General features: G+C 32.3%; 1 protein-coding gene across 2 annotated transcripts in view; it reads right to left on the bottom strand.

The window, feature by feature from the left end:
* Positions 1-5,616: 5,616 nt before the first annotated feature.
* Positions 5,617-18,985, bottom strand: part of LOC127704452 (uncharacterized) — a 133,895-nt gene continuing 120,526 nt past the window's right edge. For both annotated transcript variants that reach the window (XM_052208539.1, XM_052208538.1), the window contains exons 2-4: positions 12,061-12,437; positions 8,365-8,450; positions 5,617-7,186 (exon numbers count right to left, since the gene is read on the bottom strand). In XM_052208539.1, coding sequence (XP_052064499.1) covers positions 7,114-7,186; positions 8,365-8,450; positions 12,061-12,437 — 536 coding nt within the window. In that variant the 3' untranslated portion in view covers positions 5,617-7,113. The remainder of the gene's footprint in view (positions 7,187-8,364; positions 8,451-12,060; positions 12,438-18,985) is intronic.

Raw genomic sequence — 18,985 nt, 5'->3', positions numbered from 1 at the left:
TTTTTCTTCTCGATGCGCTTTAACTTTTAGTAAACACATTTTTTATTAGAGGCTGTATTATGTTTTAGTTTAAAAACTAAATATTTGTTTAGATGCCAGAACAGTTTCTCATCAATTTTATCCTCGATATAAGTTTATTCTTATCTGTTAGACCAAGCTATAAATATTGACATAATAGGTATATATGAATCTAATAAATATATTATCACCTATTCATGATATTCAAACCATGTAGCCAGAATGCGAATATATATGTTCAAACTCTTTCAGTTCATTTCTCAGAAACAATAAACAAAAAATGTCAATTGAACCTGCTCTGATACGATAACTGTACTTGAATTTTACTAGATAACAGTTTTGTTCGCTATGAAGATTTCGTATATCGTCAAGATATCGGAATTCCAATGGGGACTAACTGTGCACCACTTAATGCGGACTCGTTTCGGTATTGTTACGAGTTACAATTTATGACTAAAATTAGCAAAGACTCGTCGAAACAACATCTGATAAAAACATTTAATAACACTTTTTGATATATTGGCTCTCAATAACGACGACTTCAGTATGTACATTCAAGAGATTTATCCTGCTGAACTGACTTTAAATAAAGCTAATACTAACTACGAACACTGCCCTTTCCTAGAACTTGATATCTATATCATTAACGGGAAGCTTAATACCACAATGTACGATAAAAGAGATGATTTTTCATTTCCCTATTGTTAATTATCCATTTTTAAATGGTGACGTTCCATTGTCACCATCTTATGGTGTTTATATATCTCAACTTAATCGATTCGCACGTGAATATAACAACGAATGGGATTTTATCGAAAGAAATCTATGTATTACTAAAAAAATTTTACTCCAGGGTTTTCGATATCACAAACTTCTCAAAACATTTACTAAATTTTATCATCGGTACAAGGACATCATTCGTAAATACAAATCAACGTGCAGACATCCTATACCTTCAGGTATTTCACATCCAATCTTTTATGGTAAAATTCAATACAAAGCACACAAATGTCGTCATTCACCTCAAAAGTTAACCAAACCTTCAAAAAGACTTGTTCAGAAGGGATAAAGTAACGATACTGTTGTCGGGTCATTAAAGATAGCATTTTTTGGAAATACTATTGATTCACTCATAGGGTCTTTGCTTCGGAAATAAACACATTTTTTTTAAAACCATTTTTTGCGCCTGTCCAAAGTCAGGAGCCTCTAGCCTTTGTTACTCTTATATGTATTTTTTTTAATTTTGGTTCATATATATGTTTCGGAGTTTAGTGTGACGTCCATTTTCGCTGAACTGGTACACATTTTTGTTAAAGGGCCAGCTGAAGCCCAACTCCTGGTGCTGGATTTTCTCGCTGTGTTGACGACCCATTGGTGTCCTTGGCCTGTTTTTTTTTTTTGCTCTTTGGTTGGGTTGTTGACTCTTTGACACCTTCCCCGTTTCCATTCTCAATTTTATTACATTTCAAAATCGAGATATTTACCTAGCGTTTACACAAATTTTGTCCAATAGAATTAAAGGTTACATTAAATATATTATAGCTTCATTTTTATTCTACATCTTGGTCTTTAGCGAGATTTATGTGACATCATTAAATAAGGCTTATCACCGAATTTTTACTTATATAAGCAACAAACGGGTGTTACTTGTGGATCAGGAGTTGCTTTTCCTTCCGTAACACCTGCGATCAACCCCGTGTTTTGGTGGGGCTTGTGTTGCTCAGTCTCTGTTTTTTTCTTGTAGAGAGGGTTTTTTTTCATCGTTTTCGAGTATTTTGTTTTGGCCATGAAGTCACTTTATCATGGACTAATTAGTTTGTATATTTATTTGGTATATCCTTCCTCTTTTGTTTTTATTACAAAACGACACAATTGATACAGAAGTCGGTACATGGAAAATGTTTCACTGAATAACGATTTGAGGTAAGATCAGGCAATTTAAGATAATATCATTATTGTGCATATTCTAACAAATTTGATTCGTTTAGAAATAGTCACATGTTCAACTATATTTTCAAAGGTCAGCTGAAAAAAAAAACACACACACACACACAAACACACACACACACACACACACACACACACACACACACACACACACACACACACACACACACACACACACACACACACACACACACACACACACACACACACACACACACACACACACACACACACACACACACACACACACACACACACACACACACACACACACACACACAATTAAAAACGGAAAGTCCCTTATCAAATGGCAAAATCTAAAGCTCAAACACATCATACGAATGGAAAAAAAACCTGTCATATTCCTGACTTGGTACAGGCATTTCCTTATGTAGAAAGTGGGTGAATAAACCTGGTTTCATAGCTAGCTGTAAAAAAGCAAGGTATCAGGTGTTTTGCTTTATATTCCCAAATCGGTGTTATGACGGATGAAATCGTGCAAACTTTCTATATAATCCAATTTTTATTTACTCGCTAACTTTAATACACATGATCAACCTTGAACGTTAGCGACCATTTTTCTTACACGCAAGGATAAGTGTGCTAGGTCATATAAAAAGGGGATTTCGAACTGTCAAAAAGAATTCGAACTAAGCATCAGAGAATATATGTTAATACTTTGACACACAAACACATATGCCAAAATATCGTTGAAAAATATTTATTGTACCTCTATTTATTGTATTGATTTAATAATAATATAAATTCGATTTTTGAAGATAATTTAGTTATTAATTTGTAAGAAAATACTTGCAAAAGGTATCATGAATATCTAAAAACTATAGTTTTAATAAAGATCGAGAACATTCTTTACAATTATGTTACTCAGTGGTTATGATAAATTCGTTAACTAAAAATAACAAACTACAACACCAAATCAAATACTGAACAACATGAACCTCAACAAAACAATTGATTTATATTATAAATGTGCATTTTAATCATTCTTAATATGGGGAATTTTATATTTTAGGAATCAATTACATCGTGAAAACGTTGTAGTCTTCAGGTGCAACTTTCAATACAGACGTTGTTGAAACAGTGTCAACTACGATCTTTACTCCGGAGGAAAATGTAGTAAATAAGATGTAGAGTATAGGCAATGAGACAGCAACTCAAGGGAAAAATGATTTAAAAGACATCTTGAGGGCAACATACAGTCCTTAAAATAGACAGATTTTCATAATATGCCAAGCTGTAAATCGTTTCGATTTATTTTAAGCTGTGAATAAATATAACAGAAACATTCATAAATTTGCATCAAAACCGGGTTATCTTAAGAACGTTCACTATTAGGATATTACATAAGACAACTACTTACGACGAGGTTCCTGATACGAGACGAACACATGGAAATGGGTCAAATGAGTAGCAGATTGGCGAAAAAAATTATGAAGGAAAGTATGTTGAAGAAAACCAGTGCAGGAATACAGTAACACGATAATACCAGCATAATAGACCACAAAAAACATCAACTGAATAACAAATTATTTCATACTAAAGAATCGTCGCAAGTATGCTCAAGTACTTAAACTGCCGATTAAAGATCATGCCCTTCTATCAGTTACTGCACTTCATAGAATATTTCAAACAGCAATATCATAAACAGAACAGAAAGACATGATATTATGAAACGCCAAAAACAAACTGTACAGCGAAATAAAAAAAAAAAAAAAAAGAAAAAAAAAACACACACACAATTTAGTATTGCTTCAAACTATGAATTTGCGAACTGATAATTAGCACAAATAAGAGACCAATTGATTCTACAAAAACAGTATAATTAAAACCTTTACCAGTTGGTATATCAAATTTAGGCAACATGAATCGATCAAGAAGAAACAAATCAAGGATAAAACACAAAGTGGTGGATTCGTAAGAATTCCAGAAGAAGCAAGACCGGGTGCATCGACAGGGTAAGCCCGGGAGTGAGATTAGAAATAAGAAATAAGTTGCTTTAAAATAACCAACATAATTACAAAAAGGTGGATGCGAAACACTACGTTTAAGTTAATTCCAGGAAATAGAATCATACTTCCACAATAACTTTCTTAATTTGTGTTAACGAATCTATGGTTTATATGTATATATGCTTGAAAAGCTTATTGATAAGGAAACGATGATATCTGAAACTTTATTGCAAACACGCGCATATCAAATCCGATGACAAATATACATTCCATAAGAATAAGCCAAAGATACCCCAGTATCAAAGAAAAGAACATTAACAATAGGATAATAATTTTTCTGCAGTTGCAAACAGCAAACACTTTCAAAGAATAATCAGTTGTGTTATTAAGTCTAGATATCGTTTACTGATACTGATACTAGAAGGACTGCTTCATACCTTGATCTTTTCCTCAAGATTGACACAGATGAACGACTTTACATCAAAATCTATGACAAACGGGACGATTTCAACTACCCAATTATCAATTTCCCATTTCTCAGCAGTAACATACCCTCTGCCAAATAGTATGGTGTTTACGAATCTCAGTTGATACGTTATGCTCGTGCATGTTCACGCTATACGGACTTCATATACAGGAGTGTGCTCCTTACGCAGAAACTGCTCCAACAGAGTTATGAGGAGGAAAGATTAAAAATGACACTCCGTAAATTTTATGAACACCATCACGAATTGGTTGATATATACGATGTGTCTGTGTCTAAACTAACTAACGACATTTTTACCACGTCTTAGATTGTGGTTAACCATCTACGTCGTCTGGTCTTCTAAATACCGAACGTGACCTATTCCCGAATATGACTGTTTTGCTGAGTGTAAATTCGCATTGCTATTAGACGTGTCTCGGTATTTGTACATCCAACATTCATGTATTTTTATTTTCTATATGTATGTAAATGTAAAGATATTAATCACCTAGTTCATTTACATGATTTTTAGTTGAAAGCAACTATATGCACATGATTTATTTGTTTTTACACAGTTTGATTTAGAAGAAAAACCGACATACAAATAATTACACCATTGCTAACACAAATTCTATATTAGTATTCTTGTACTGGTTAGAAAATACATCAAATAACACCATTACAAACTAAATCCCAATTTTATATTCTATTTTTAGAAATTTCCCTGTGACGTCATTTTTTTGTGGCGTTGATACATTCGTGTGAAGCACAGTTCATTATTCTATTGTGCTGTATTTGTGTTCTGTTGTAAATAAATTTTAGGTGTTCGTTGTTATTCTGTGGTTTACATGTTGAAATGTACTATTATATTATTTATTTATGTACTTCTCTATCCTGAATGTTCTTGCATTTATTTGTACTGTATTCCTGTCACGTAATATATCATGTTAGCGGTATTTTTAATATTGCCATATAAGCGGGAGGTTTGGCTAGCCATAAAATCAGGTTCAACCCATTATTTTTCTTAAAATGTCCTGTACCAAGTCAGAAATATGGCAGTTGTTATCGTATAGTCCGTTTCTATGTATTTAATCGTTTGTTTTTGTAGCAGTTCAGTGTTTCTGTTTTCCTATTATAGTTGATGTGTTTCCCTCAGTTTTGGTTTGTGAACCGGATTTGTTTCAGTTAAATCGATTCATGACTATTGAACAGCGGTATATTTACTATTGCCTTTATTCAAGTAGAAAGATTTTGTATAAAATTATGCTTAAATCGTTTCAAAAAAATTCATAAAGAGAGAATCCAGATTATTTATCAGTTTTCTCTTCTGTACCAAGTTTTGCAGTAAAAGGAAATGAAGTTGTTGATGACTTCAAGAAGGGTTATAAAAACTTGTTGGTTTCGCAGAATGTTGAGGTTTCCTGTAATAACATGGTCAAGAGAATTAAATCGTAAGATCGAAAATCATCAGTATAATGAGTGTTGTTTTCAATATCAACGTTGACCATTATAGGTTTAAAGTTTTAAAAAATGAAAATTAACACTTTATAAATCCTTTGCGCCCGAAGGGCTTTTCTGGGTGTTCCTTCATTAGAAACTCTCAAAGCCGAATATTCGAAATCCAAGGATGAATAATTACAGAAACAGTTGAAGAGCTATATGACCAAAAAGGTTCTAAAATTAAGAGCCAAATCCTCTAAGGTCAACTTTGCTTGATGGAGTTGAAACCTTAGTTTTTTTAATGTCTTCTAAATTCATAGTCAGACAATTTCAGAAAGTTTTTTTTATATTTTATAAATCATGTCAGTACCAAAGTATTGACTACTTGGCTGGAATAAAATATCATCTTTGCTAGACTGTAGGTGTAAGCATATTCGGACTTTTGATAATTTCAGCAAAGTTGCTAAGTCAGGCAACGACTGCAATATCGGCAGTTTTGTATCCCAAAAGAATCACAAGACGCCTTTCAAGAGTATTTAATTTGTTTTTCAATCTATTTGATATCGCTTTAGATGATCCATTTTGTATCAAATGTGTTTTTCAAAATGAGTTATACAAAAATCAACAACATAGAAAAAATGGCATGGTTTTGTATAGTTTCGTTCTCGGATATACACGTATGTGACACCTCCTATTCCAAATGGACAAGTTTATGCTGCATGGAGTTTTCCCTAAAGGCTCATTTCGAGATCTGTATTAAATTTTTTGATGATTTTTCAATGACTGGTTGGGCTGAATTATATTTACAACTTTCAATCAATGTTTAAAATTTGGGCTCACGATTGTGTACTATGTATTATATTGCAACTAAGGTATACTCTGCACCTCTATCACTTTCTTTAGATAGATAACTGATATACTCATTTTTTGTTATAGGTATGTTTTCAGAGATACATTGTACGTAATGTTAGCCTAGGTTTATCAGAGAAAATAAGTTTGTTCTACAAATGTAATAACTGTGACCTATGATTACACTATACATAAGGAAGAAGTTCTGAAAGAATCAAAACTATTACATGTATTAATAGATATAAGAAGATGTGGTATGAGTGCCAAGGAGACACATTTGTTTTATCACTACAATCACTACAGAAAGAGGTATTTGCATTTAATTATAAAAGCTAGCTTTCCATATTTTATGTGTCTTTAAAGATAACTTCGGGACATAAAAGAGATGATGAAAAAAAACAATTCCCAAAACAATTGATGCAATTATCCAAGCAAAAGCCTTATTATTATATTTTCTTGCTGCATCATAATCACGTCTTGCCCTCGCTTCGTTTGCCTACAAAAGAAATGCTCGAGTTTTTAGATATATTTAGCAACAAATGACGAGCATGACAAGATCTGTTACTAATTCAAATACATGAAATCTTCATTATCAGAAAGATATCAACATTTTTGTATTCTGCACAAAACAGTTGAAAGGGCTCGGTTAACTTCGATCTTCTCCAGTTTCTAAGTCTCATACAAAACATTAATATTTTTCTGACAGTGACACAACTTGTTTACATGTTTTTGCTATTATCTTGAAAACTGTAACATAGCAACTCCAGTCTGCTATTATATTAGCTAGTCATTTCTACCAAACATCCGACTTCATATATGAGTTATATCCATTTAATGAGCATGTTTACCTTTTTTTACAATAGCAAAGGAGAGAAAGATAGTTCAAAAGGGTGTTCTAGCATAGAAATTGTATACCTTTCTTTCTTTGTAAAATCAAAATATTCTTTCTATTTGAGCTTTATTCCAAATATTGATTTTTTTGTATATGTACTATTTTAATTTAAATATAATGCGTTTTAAGCTATAATCTTGAAAACTATAATGCACATTGTAATGAGCAAACAAATCAACATAACTGAAATCGTGTTTTCACTGTTATAATAGATTCAGAGAAACTGCTTCCTACAAACATTATCAACAAGATAATCTTGAAATAAGTCAACAACTGAAATTAACTATGATAAAACAGAATCAGGAATAATAAAAATAATGTAATTGTACCGCGATAGTAAAAAACTTTTTACAGTCATGAATACTCATTGCTGTATTGATACTTTTATTTGTTTTCTTAAATGAGTTTTGTCTTCCATTTCTTTTTATCTTAGTCGAAATATATTACCTTGTCCGCACTATACAATTTATATTCTAAATTTGTTATTTGTGGAAAAAACGCAATGGGGGAGAGAATCGTAAAATAGGACCTAAATAAAAAAACGTGTAGCCAAATTTTTATACAATTCTTTTTTTTAATGAACAAAAATTATAAAACGAACTAATGGTTGAAAGCTATATGCGAAAAATTAAAAACATTGGCTTATCAATTGGCTAATCAATTGTTTAAACAACTATACAACAAAATGGGTTTTTTTTATCCTTGATTCTACAAGAGAATTGTTTTTTTCATCCTTGATTCTTTAATTCTAAATGATAATACGTCGAGTATTCAGCACTTACTTGGTAAGCCGCATAGATGGCAAGCAACAGCAGACACATGCACAAATGGAAAAACAAAGACATTCTAAATTTTCTCCCCTCTGTCTCTATAAATACAAAATCTGACGTAGTAGGTACAAATCAAGGTAAGCAAAGTAAAACTAGAGGAAAAACATGAACTCCTAATGGAGCAAGACCGGATTCGTCAACCTGGTCAGCGTCTACTGATATGCACGCATCATCTGCCATGCGAATCCACACTTAGTCAGAGTTTCCCAATCAGGAAAACGAAACAATTGGAAAATTTACAGATGATAGGACTATTCTGTTACCGAAAGTATGTCGCTAGAGAGTTTAGACATAGACACATCGCATTGGTCAACTAATTCGTAGTGACTGAAAATCTTTTTTTGTTATAAAAAGAGCCCACCTCTGCTTATGAACATGCACTGGCGTAGCGTATTAATTGAGATATGTTATCACCATGCGATGGATGGCCGACCGTGCGAGGGCTGTATAGCCAGTCAAGGTCGTTAAAAACTCCCATCATCATGCGATGGAAGTAGAGGGTAGGTTACCACTGAGAAATGGAAAGTTGACGATTGAAAAATTTGAATCATAACGTTTGTCATAGATTATAGTCGTACATCTGATTCTATATGATTAGATCAAGACAATCTCTAAAAAATGGGTAATTGGGTGACAGGACACCATCAATATAACTGAAAGTGAAATGAAATTAATTTACAAGATACTTTTTTCTTGTCTTTTGAAATGTTCTATATGAAATCTTTTTCATATGAGTACAAAAACAAGTCGGCAAGTAGGAGGACATAACTAGTACCCACTGAAATATCGACTGTCTGTTGAAATAGCAATTCACCAAACTCAACAAATGTGTTGTTGATCAAAACGTCCAGTATTTTGATGATTATAAACATCGTCGGTGTATTCACTGTTAGAATTAGTAGGTTTCTTCACAAAGTAAGATGTTCATAACCCTAAACAAGGAATTTGTATCTACGATGCCCATTTTTATAGAACATGCTCTGTTCAATGAGACAAGATAATTTATCTTTCGATTCAACAGGGGAATAGCAGTATAAAGCATAGAAAAATCAAAAGTTTTGATATCACTGCAAAATCGTAAAGATTGTAAATAAGATTTTACAGTAGATCTTTGGAATGTTTTAGAATTAATATCAGATTGACACTGCTGGTTGCATTTTCCTCATTACAATATTTCTGAAGCCATATTTTACTATAGATATTTAGTCGAAGGAAATGAAAACAACACGTTAAAAATTGAAAAATCTTGACCAACAGGGTATATATCGTTCATTATATGGATATTTTGTGCTTTTGAGCAACACGACGGGTGCCACATGTGGAGCATGAACTGCTTACCCTTCATGAGCACATGAGATTACCCCCTGTGTTGGTGTGGTTCGTGTTGCTCAGTCTTTGGTTTTTTATGTTGTTTTATGTATTGTTGTTTGTCTGTTTGTTTATTTCTTTTTAGCCATGGCGTTGTCAGTTTATTTTTGACTTATGAGTTTGAATGTCCCTATGGTATCCTTGGCCTCTCTTTAATGTATTCAGTATATGGAAGGCAGATTTCCAACTTCCTTTTCATACAATAAAAAAAAACATTTAAAACATGAAACGTGCCGAATATAACAAGACATACAAGTTAATGTCATTCCTCCAGACGTTTACGGACACCAAATTGAGTTGGTTGACCGTTAACGAATATCTCTGTCACAGATGTCATCGATTTTTTTCCAATTTTCGTACCCACAATATCGTTCATTTTCCCTCTATTATGACATCACCGTATGAGACTTTGGTACTATAAATGAGCAGCACGACGGGTGCCCTATGTAGAATAGGGCCTGCTTACCTTTCCGGAGCATCAGTGATCATCCCTAGATTTTGTAGGGTTTCGTGTTATTAACGAAAAATAAGGAGATGTGGTAGGTTTGCAAATGACACAATTATCCACATCAGTTAACTTGGCAGACGGCGACCAACGACAACTACCAAATAACAGGCTCGTGACATGACAGGCACATCAAAGTTAAGACCTTTTCATCTGATTTTTATGGTTTGTACTTATGTTGTATTGTTAAATCGCTAAATCAGGGTTTGGGAGGGTTAAGGGCAATCAAACTAGTTTAACCCGCCACATTCTGTATGTCCCTTTCCCAAGTCAGGAGCCTGTATTATCGTGGTTTTCGTTAGTTGCTGTATGTCAAATTTTTTTTTCGTTCTATGTTTTGTTCATAAATCAGGCTGTTATTTTTCCCGTTCGAATGATTTTTCATTTATCATTTTGGGGCCTTTTACAGCTGACTACGCGATATGGGTTTTGCTCATTGTTGACTTGGACATTTGTGTAGAACCATAAAAAAAAAAGAACAAACTGTCTTTAGTTTTTTCTATTTTATGTTCTGTAGACTGTTATTTGTCCTTTCGTGGTATTTCGTTTTTTGCCATGGTGCTGTCAGTTTTTGCTCGACTTGGATTTTGATTGTACGGTTTGTATTATTCGCCTTTTTTACGGATACTTCTGTAAAAACATCAAGAAATGCGCAATTTTAATCACATCAGTATTCAAACCGGGAGAGAAATTACAGCTAGCCAAGAATATGGATAAAAAATATATTTAAGAAAACAAAAACTATATCCATAGACATGTTGAATATTTTGAGGGGAATATTTTCATACAATCATCATTGGTACGATGTGTTGTTGATTTTACTAATCCTGCTTTTAAAAGACAGGCGAAGGATATCAAACGGACATTCAAACTCACAAGTCGAAAATAAACTGATAACGCCATGGCTGAAAAGAAAAAAAAAACAAACAGACAAACAATAGTACACAAAACACAACATATAAAACCAAAGACTGAGCTACACGAACCCAACCAAAAACTAGGGGTGATCTCTATTGAACCTTTATTGAAAAAGAAAACGAATTCCACCATAATCAACGGCACAGAAAACCAACGTGTACATGTGTACGGATATTACTTGACTATGCAAACTGAATTTAAAGTCCCTAATCAAACAGAAGTTGAATGCCCATTTACAGAATTTCAGAAATACCATGAAAGACGGAATATATTATAATAAATTATCGTTGTTGATCATGATATAGCAAATTTATAATTTATTAACGTAAGATTTGTAACAACATAAAATGTGTATAACATTCTTTTAAGATGTAGTTTGAAAACACTTCAGGAATCACCATGACTTCAAACCGACAAAACATGCAATACCATACAAGACATATTAAAACATTTGTAAAAACAAAACTAACACAAGAATGAAAACTTTATGTTAAACAGAAGAAACGTCGATAGAACCTAAAATGACTTTTTTATGCTAACAATATTTACTGTAGTGGATTCGTTCCTTTATACTCATCTTTATCTATTTTATATGAGGGGGATTAGGAGTTCGCTGATTCCAACTTCCCTACCCCCTCCCAAAGTCCTAATTCCCTTCCTCTACTCCCACGTCCCTCCCCTTTACTTTCCAGACGAAAATCAGTCAAAAATGTTTTCCACCAGATCCCTATTTTTACTCTCCCCACTTCAACTGATTTCCATCGACTGACTTGCACTGCCCTCCCTCTTACTCCCGCTTCTCTCATTCCCATGTTCCCTTACTCCTGTTTATCCCCTTTTTTATACAAATCACTGACTTTGGTAGTAGAAATCTTTACAGATTGATTCCCAGATACACATGGATCGACAGAAGTTGATGGTTGATCTATATTTACTGGAATGCTATTGTATGTTGGCGAAATATCTTTTTCAACACATATATGGTCAACTGAAGTATATGGAGGTGGTGTATCTTTTTCAGGATTTACCATTGATGTAAGTAAGTTGTAAGCAGAAGAAGATTCAGGTTTGGCAAAATCTTGATTTTCAAGTAAAGTATGTGACTGTTGTTCATCGTCATATTTTTCGGGATATGTTGGTGATTTATCAGGTTGATTTGGCTGGACTTCGGCTGCAGGATTTGGCTTGGACCCATATTCATTCAGTGGAATTTGACTGTAGTTTGAAGACTGAGCTGCAAAAGTTAAATCATAATTACATGAAAAGATAAAGTCAAAAACTGATTTTGAATGACACAGAAATATTTTAGAAGCATCATTAAGATAGTTTACATACATTTTAGTTTGCATTATCACCACTATGTGCAGATTGATTGATTGAGTGATTATTGCTGCTAAACTCTATTTTCTTTCAGCAACCATGACTATTTCATAGCGGCTAGTTTGTATTGGTGGAGTACCCGGAGAGAACAACCGACTTTCGACAATAAAACTTGCAATCCTAGTCAATTAAAATTATCGAACGAACCATCCAAAAGTGGAGTTCGAATTCATCACCTCAGTGTTGACACGTTAGTGTTTACTGTAGATGAACTACTTAGACAACTTAACCACAGAGCCCCTCCCAACATTCAGGCCTTTTAATTTATTCATGGTACAAACCTCACCAATTGCCTATCTTATCTGCCACCTTTGGCCTGTGAATACTGAAGTAATTTGTTAAAAGTGCCCAGAGTATTTTAACATGCAAACAGTATTTTGTTTATTTTTGAATGTATTTCTATTTTCAACTCTGAGGAAATGGTCGCAAGTCTAATTTTGAAATTTTGAAAATATACTAAATATTTTATAGGTTCAAGCTGATGGCGTTGTGATAGATATCCAACTGATCAAAAGATTGTATTCCTAGATAGTCTAGCATTATAAATGGAAAATAAAAAAGCAAAAAAAGAACGCAAACAAGTATAGCTCATTTTATGGGCATTCATTTACTTGATTCGTACACTTACATTAGAGTAAACTTCAAACAAAAAATCACTTGACTTTTGTAATGGTATATTTTCAATCAACTGACAATTTGAGATTAAAGTGATGATTTTCCCACAATAAATTTAGTTATCAACCAGATAACAGGCATGGATTCGTCTGTCTCAATCTTACTTCCTCCGACCCTTTAAAACCATAAAAACTACGATTCGCACTTGCCATATGTAGACTCGGTTAAAAAAAGCTAAATCTCATCTGAAACAACTGGTTTTAACTTAAACTTGGCATCCATATTTTCTAATGTATCTAGTATAAAGTTATGATTTTGGCTAAAAACAAATCATGAAGTGGGACATGTAAAAAATTTCAAATATCTGAAATTATTTTAGGGGTTATTGGTTGTCGTGACTAAAGATTTTTACAATATAAGCACTATTAAAAAAACCTGTTAACAGACTACATTGTACTAGATCTACAAATACATTTTATTACTGAGATCATCAAATGTCTTCTTATAAGACTTTTGTCCTTAAATAACGATGTTTGACCAATTTCTGCGTTTTTGAACTTAACATTGAAAGCACCATTTGATATATGTATATATATATAGATAGAACCGTAACAGCAATATTATCAACAATAAAAGATTAACAAAAGGCCAAAATATGACTGAATAAAATAGGTGTCTATTCATAGCAAATAATTCCTTTTAATGACGATTGTGTGACCATTTCATCGTCATCATGAAGTCCTGCATAAACAAGAAAATAAAAGAAAGTACGGGTTATAAGTCAAACAAGTCAAACTGACACGAACCCAGCAACAAAAAGTCCAACATTTAGCACATACGATTCCAGAAAAACAAGAAAAGCAAAAATTAATTCAACGAAGACTTTCTAATATCTGCTGTCAATACCAACTCCCAAACTGACAAAAACATATTAAGATATCACAAACGACAACCGCTAATGTGGTCTCAGATAGTTCTAACCATAAAAATTAACAGCATTCCAAGATCTACAAAAATGTCTATATTACTAGCTTCTTATAAAAAACTTATTTCCTCTGACTATTTTAGCAGTTTACCATTTGATGCATGCATAGCAGGAAACGCTCACGCTTTCGATAGACCCATTCTTGCTTCTTTTGGAGTTGATACGATTCCCTTCGTTAATCAACTAACAACATATACAAATTAGATGCATACACGAAATTAATAGTTGACTGTTTACTTTATGTTTTACTCATTGTTCGTTTAAAAGGTCGAAGGTAATGCCTCAAAAAAGAAATGTCTACTAAAGAGACTTGGTGGACATTTTTTGAGGAATTGATACAAAATTATGTTAAATCGTGTGAGTTCAAATCACTGTTAAAATAAAATCTGGTGTAAAATTATATTACCTGTCACCTATAAAAGTTGGATATTTATGCACCCGTCATCGACGAGACTTATTATGATATACCGTAGTTCGTCCGTTCGTCTGTGTGTCAACAGTTCAAACGGTAACTTAAATGTGCTATACCCAATTCTAATGAAATGTCAACAAATCATAAGAATTAACGGAGAAAAGATCCCTTGCAATTCTGATTTTTTTTTGGTTAGTCGTATTAGGGTTACCATAACTTAACCGTCAGATTAAATGACTTTTTTCGCTTATCATATTCTAATTCTAGTTAGGTTTGAAAAAAACAATTTGTTCAAAATTCTATGCTGTTATTTGAATTGATAAATGAAAGCTCGATTTTCATTTTTTTGTTTGTTCTGGAACTTTAACCGTTAAATGTAATGCAATTTCTATAAATCGTACAATACACGTAAGAACACGTTAAGTATACCTAACTTTTCGTTAATTATTCATTTTCAGAACATGCATAATAATGACCATATAAAAAAACTTATTTGTATATTAGGAGACAGATTAATAAAAGTAATTTTGCTTGTTTCTGAATTCTATTTATTTCAGATATCATAATTATAAACTATGCATTGATTTATTTGAATACAAATTGTTCATAACTACACGTACAGTGTTCATATTCACTCGTAAAAACCCTTATGACATTGTTACGCGAACATAATGCCTAAATAATCCGTAAACAAATCGTAAAACCAACGTAACAAATCGGTAAACAAATTGTGACGAGTCCTTTACGGATTCTTGTGAGCAGTTTACAGATGGTAATGTGCTGTTGCAAGCCGTTTACGGACCCTAAAGAGTGTCTGCGATTTGTTTCGATGTGTGACGAGATATTTACGGTAACCACCGAGTTATTATCGGATGCTTGCGATTGACTACGAGTAGGCGATCTATAAGGACTCGTAAGAAAATTCCGTGTTTGTGAAGGGGGCATAATATATACTGGTAAAACATTTGTAAGAATATTGAAAAATATCCATCTTGGTGTTTTGTTCATACACGGATCAGATAAGATTAGTAATTTAGAGATAAATAATCTATTCAGCAATATAGATAGGGGTAATGGACAAATCTACCGTATGACACTTTATTTCTTGAAATAAATGTTTACAAGCAGTATCAGATAACAATAATGATCAAAATAACAATAGAAATAAAATATATTAATAAAAGTTTGCATCTTTATACTCTTGCTAAAGTCGACTTTTTACCAGTATCTACTTTGCATCAATAATTGTAATAAGAAGAAAGGCAGTAACAAATGAGTATAAAAAAATCACACTTACAAAATATATTACTGCTGATAAATTATTAGAAAAATATTTACCCATTATAACAACATGTGTACGTCAAGCCAGTTAATAAGTTAAGGAAGTGGACCGTAATACCCTTTCTATGTTATATTTCCCAATTATACAGACAACATTAATGTAAATGGTTTGTTTGATAGATAATAATAGAATGGAATTATTAATAGAAAAACAATACGTTTTTAGGTTAACATTCCAAGGCTTTTCTCGTGACTTCGTAATTTTAATATCAGAGATTGATATCGCTAAACAAAACTGGAATATTTTACGTTGTACACATCATTTCATTAAAAAAATAAAAAATAAATATAAGAATACTGCATATAAAGAAAACCGATTGACATGTAATAAGTTAGTAGTTTCAGGACCGTTGTAAAAATGTTCCTTTTTTGTGAATTTTGATCAAATTTAGCAAACTGTATTTTGAAACAAATATTTTTTTTTATGACACACCCTTTCAAGTTGTTGTAAATTGTTTATGTTAAAAAGCTCCCTACATTCACATGGCCGACATGGCTAAAGATAGAACATAGGGGTAAAATGCAGTATTTGTATTTTTCTTGAAAACTGCTATAGATGGAGACCAGGGCTCAAATTTTACAATGATGAGATCAACTAATGTCTATTGAATCAAAACTGTCAGACGATTTTTTTTATAGAAGTAATTGCCCTTAAACGACGAGTTTTACCAATTGTTTTCGTTTTTGCCTATTATATGGAAAATTGAAATAGATAAACAGAAACTTAAAATACCAGAAATGATCAGCAAGACAAGATCTACAAATAAGTCAACATGAAATAAATCGTCAGTCAACTTGAAATAAATAATAGATAGATAGAAACTTTAAATAGCAAAAATGATCAGCAAGACAATAACTACCAATAAGTCAGATGAACAAAATCGTTAATCGACTCCATATTGTACTTATTGTCCTTTAACTGGGGTTCTCAAAATTTTTGCATGTTTGCCTATTATCCTGAAACTATAATAGATATATAGAAATTTTATATTGGAAAAAATATCAGCAAGACAATATAGATAACGCATCTTTAGCCTTGTTATATTTTGGGTTTTTGTCAACGTTGTTTTCCAAAAATTTCAATGTCAATGTTTATATTGTTTGTTTCTGATAACAGACTGCTATCCGAGTTTTGAGTTAAAACTTTGATCAACTTTAAGGATTAGATAATTTAAAAATATGTGCCGATGGTTTACAAATTTGAAGGTGTCTTTATCCAATATTATATTTTATTCTATTTTCATATCCATGATTGTTATCATGATCCACTCCAATGGTATGACGTATCAACGTGTACTCAATTGAATTGTTTCATATTGTTCATGTCGGGGTCTTTAATCATGATAATATTCGACTATACGGCCGTACGGTTGCCTACAATTGCTTATATTCACTTTATTTAAACTCTGGTTGATAGTTGTCTCATTGGCAATCATACCACATCTCCTTTTTTTTTAATATAAATGTAAAAACTCTTGAAAAAAAACACTCAAATGTTTAATACAAGACTGCATACTAAATAACGGCTTGCAATGATGTTTATTACAATTGTTGATCAGCGTCAAATGTTTTAATCAAATTATGATACGACTTTGAATTACAACGGATAATATTCATTTCTGACCTTCAACTTGAATACCTATTCAGCTATAAAATAGAAAAGAAAAATTGTGTTATCAAATGACAAGTGTTACAAAATATTGTATTGTGCAAGCTTCAAGGTGTAAGGAAAATGAGGTAGATATTGACTTAAACTGCAGATATAATAAAAAAAAAAATGTTTTTTGTTTTTTGTTTCTCTAAAAACAGAACAAACGAGATAGTCTAGTCATAAAAAAATTTCTGACTCATTTTATAGCATTCTGTGCTTTTTCATTCAAAATCGTGGTATCCAAGTTTTATTTCCTTTTTTGTTTGTTCATGTGCCTGTTTAATTCCTTTAAATAGTCCTTGAATTGTCCAACATATTTTAGAGAACAGCACAATTGATATCAATATTATTTTGTCATTTCATAGCTCAGATAAACCCAGACAGACAGATTGGATGTAAACGAACTGCAACGTACTAACCGCTAAATTTCATCTGGGAGTCAGTATTATAGAAAGCATCATAAATTCAAACAACAAGGGAGATAACTATTATATGCTAATTTCTATATCATTTTGTCTCTGGTGGAAAGGTGTCTGATAGGCAATCATTATATATATACATATTTTTTCATAAAACTTTCCGTTTAATCTATATTATAAAAATAATTACCAGTTTTAAAAACTAAACAGCGAGGTTAATGTAAATCAAAACAACCAAACGACCATGAATAAATCAATAAACTTTAGCTGAAAGAAATAGTATTAAATCAGCATTAACTTTTTTCAGATTAATAAAAGGATATGAATCAGAACCTACAAACTATATGTGTCCTGTAATTTTGGCATGTCTTTGGTTGCTGGTAGTTACAGTGTTTTGTTATCAGATAAATCTTAACATATAAGACCACGGGTTGTATACTGTTATATCATACAAAACTTTACAGTGCAATGGCTATTTTTCATGATAAAAACACAAAAAGATAAATATATAAAGCTAGGAGATAATAAATGAAGCTATATTTTAAAGTCTAGTGTCAGGGCAAATGATAGCTTGCTATATTACATCTATGAATAATTGAGTGTATCCATTAATGACAGTAAGTCGACCCCTAAAATGTCTATTTTTAGGGTAATTAGATTACTGATTGTCGTCTTATTTAGGTGTTCACGATATCATCATAAGATTTATCCGTTTGAAAAATTTAGTCTGTCAAAAAGCGACAAGTTAGCACACCAAATATATGAATAAATGCACCAAAGTTATAACCGTTTGCGGGTATTTTTCATTTTGATAAGGATTATTTTGTATTGTATTTGATGATTTACAAGTAAAGCAATGATTAAGTCATTATATGCTAAGGTTCATTGCAGAAAATATGTTCTTGCAACGTGACAAATCACATGCATCAAACATGTTAGAATTATCACCTTATAGTTTGACTACAATGTGGCGTGGAAG

This window comes from Mytilus californianus, unplaced genomic scaffold (genome assembly GCF_021869535.1).
Source record: "Mytilus californianus isolate M0D057914Y unplaced genomic scaffold, xbMytCali1.0.p SCAF_6, whole genome shotgun sequence".
NCBI classification, from domain to species: domain Eukaryota; kingdom Metazoa; phylum Mollusca; class Bivalvia; order Mytilida; family Mytilidae; genus Mytilus; species Mytilus californianus.
This window is presented reverse-complemented; position numbering and strand designations above follow the sequence as displayed.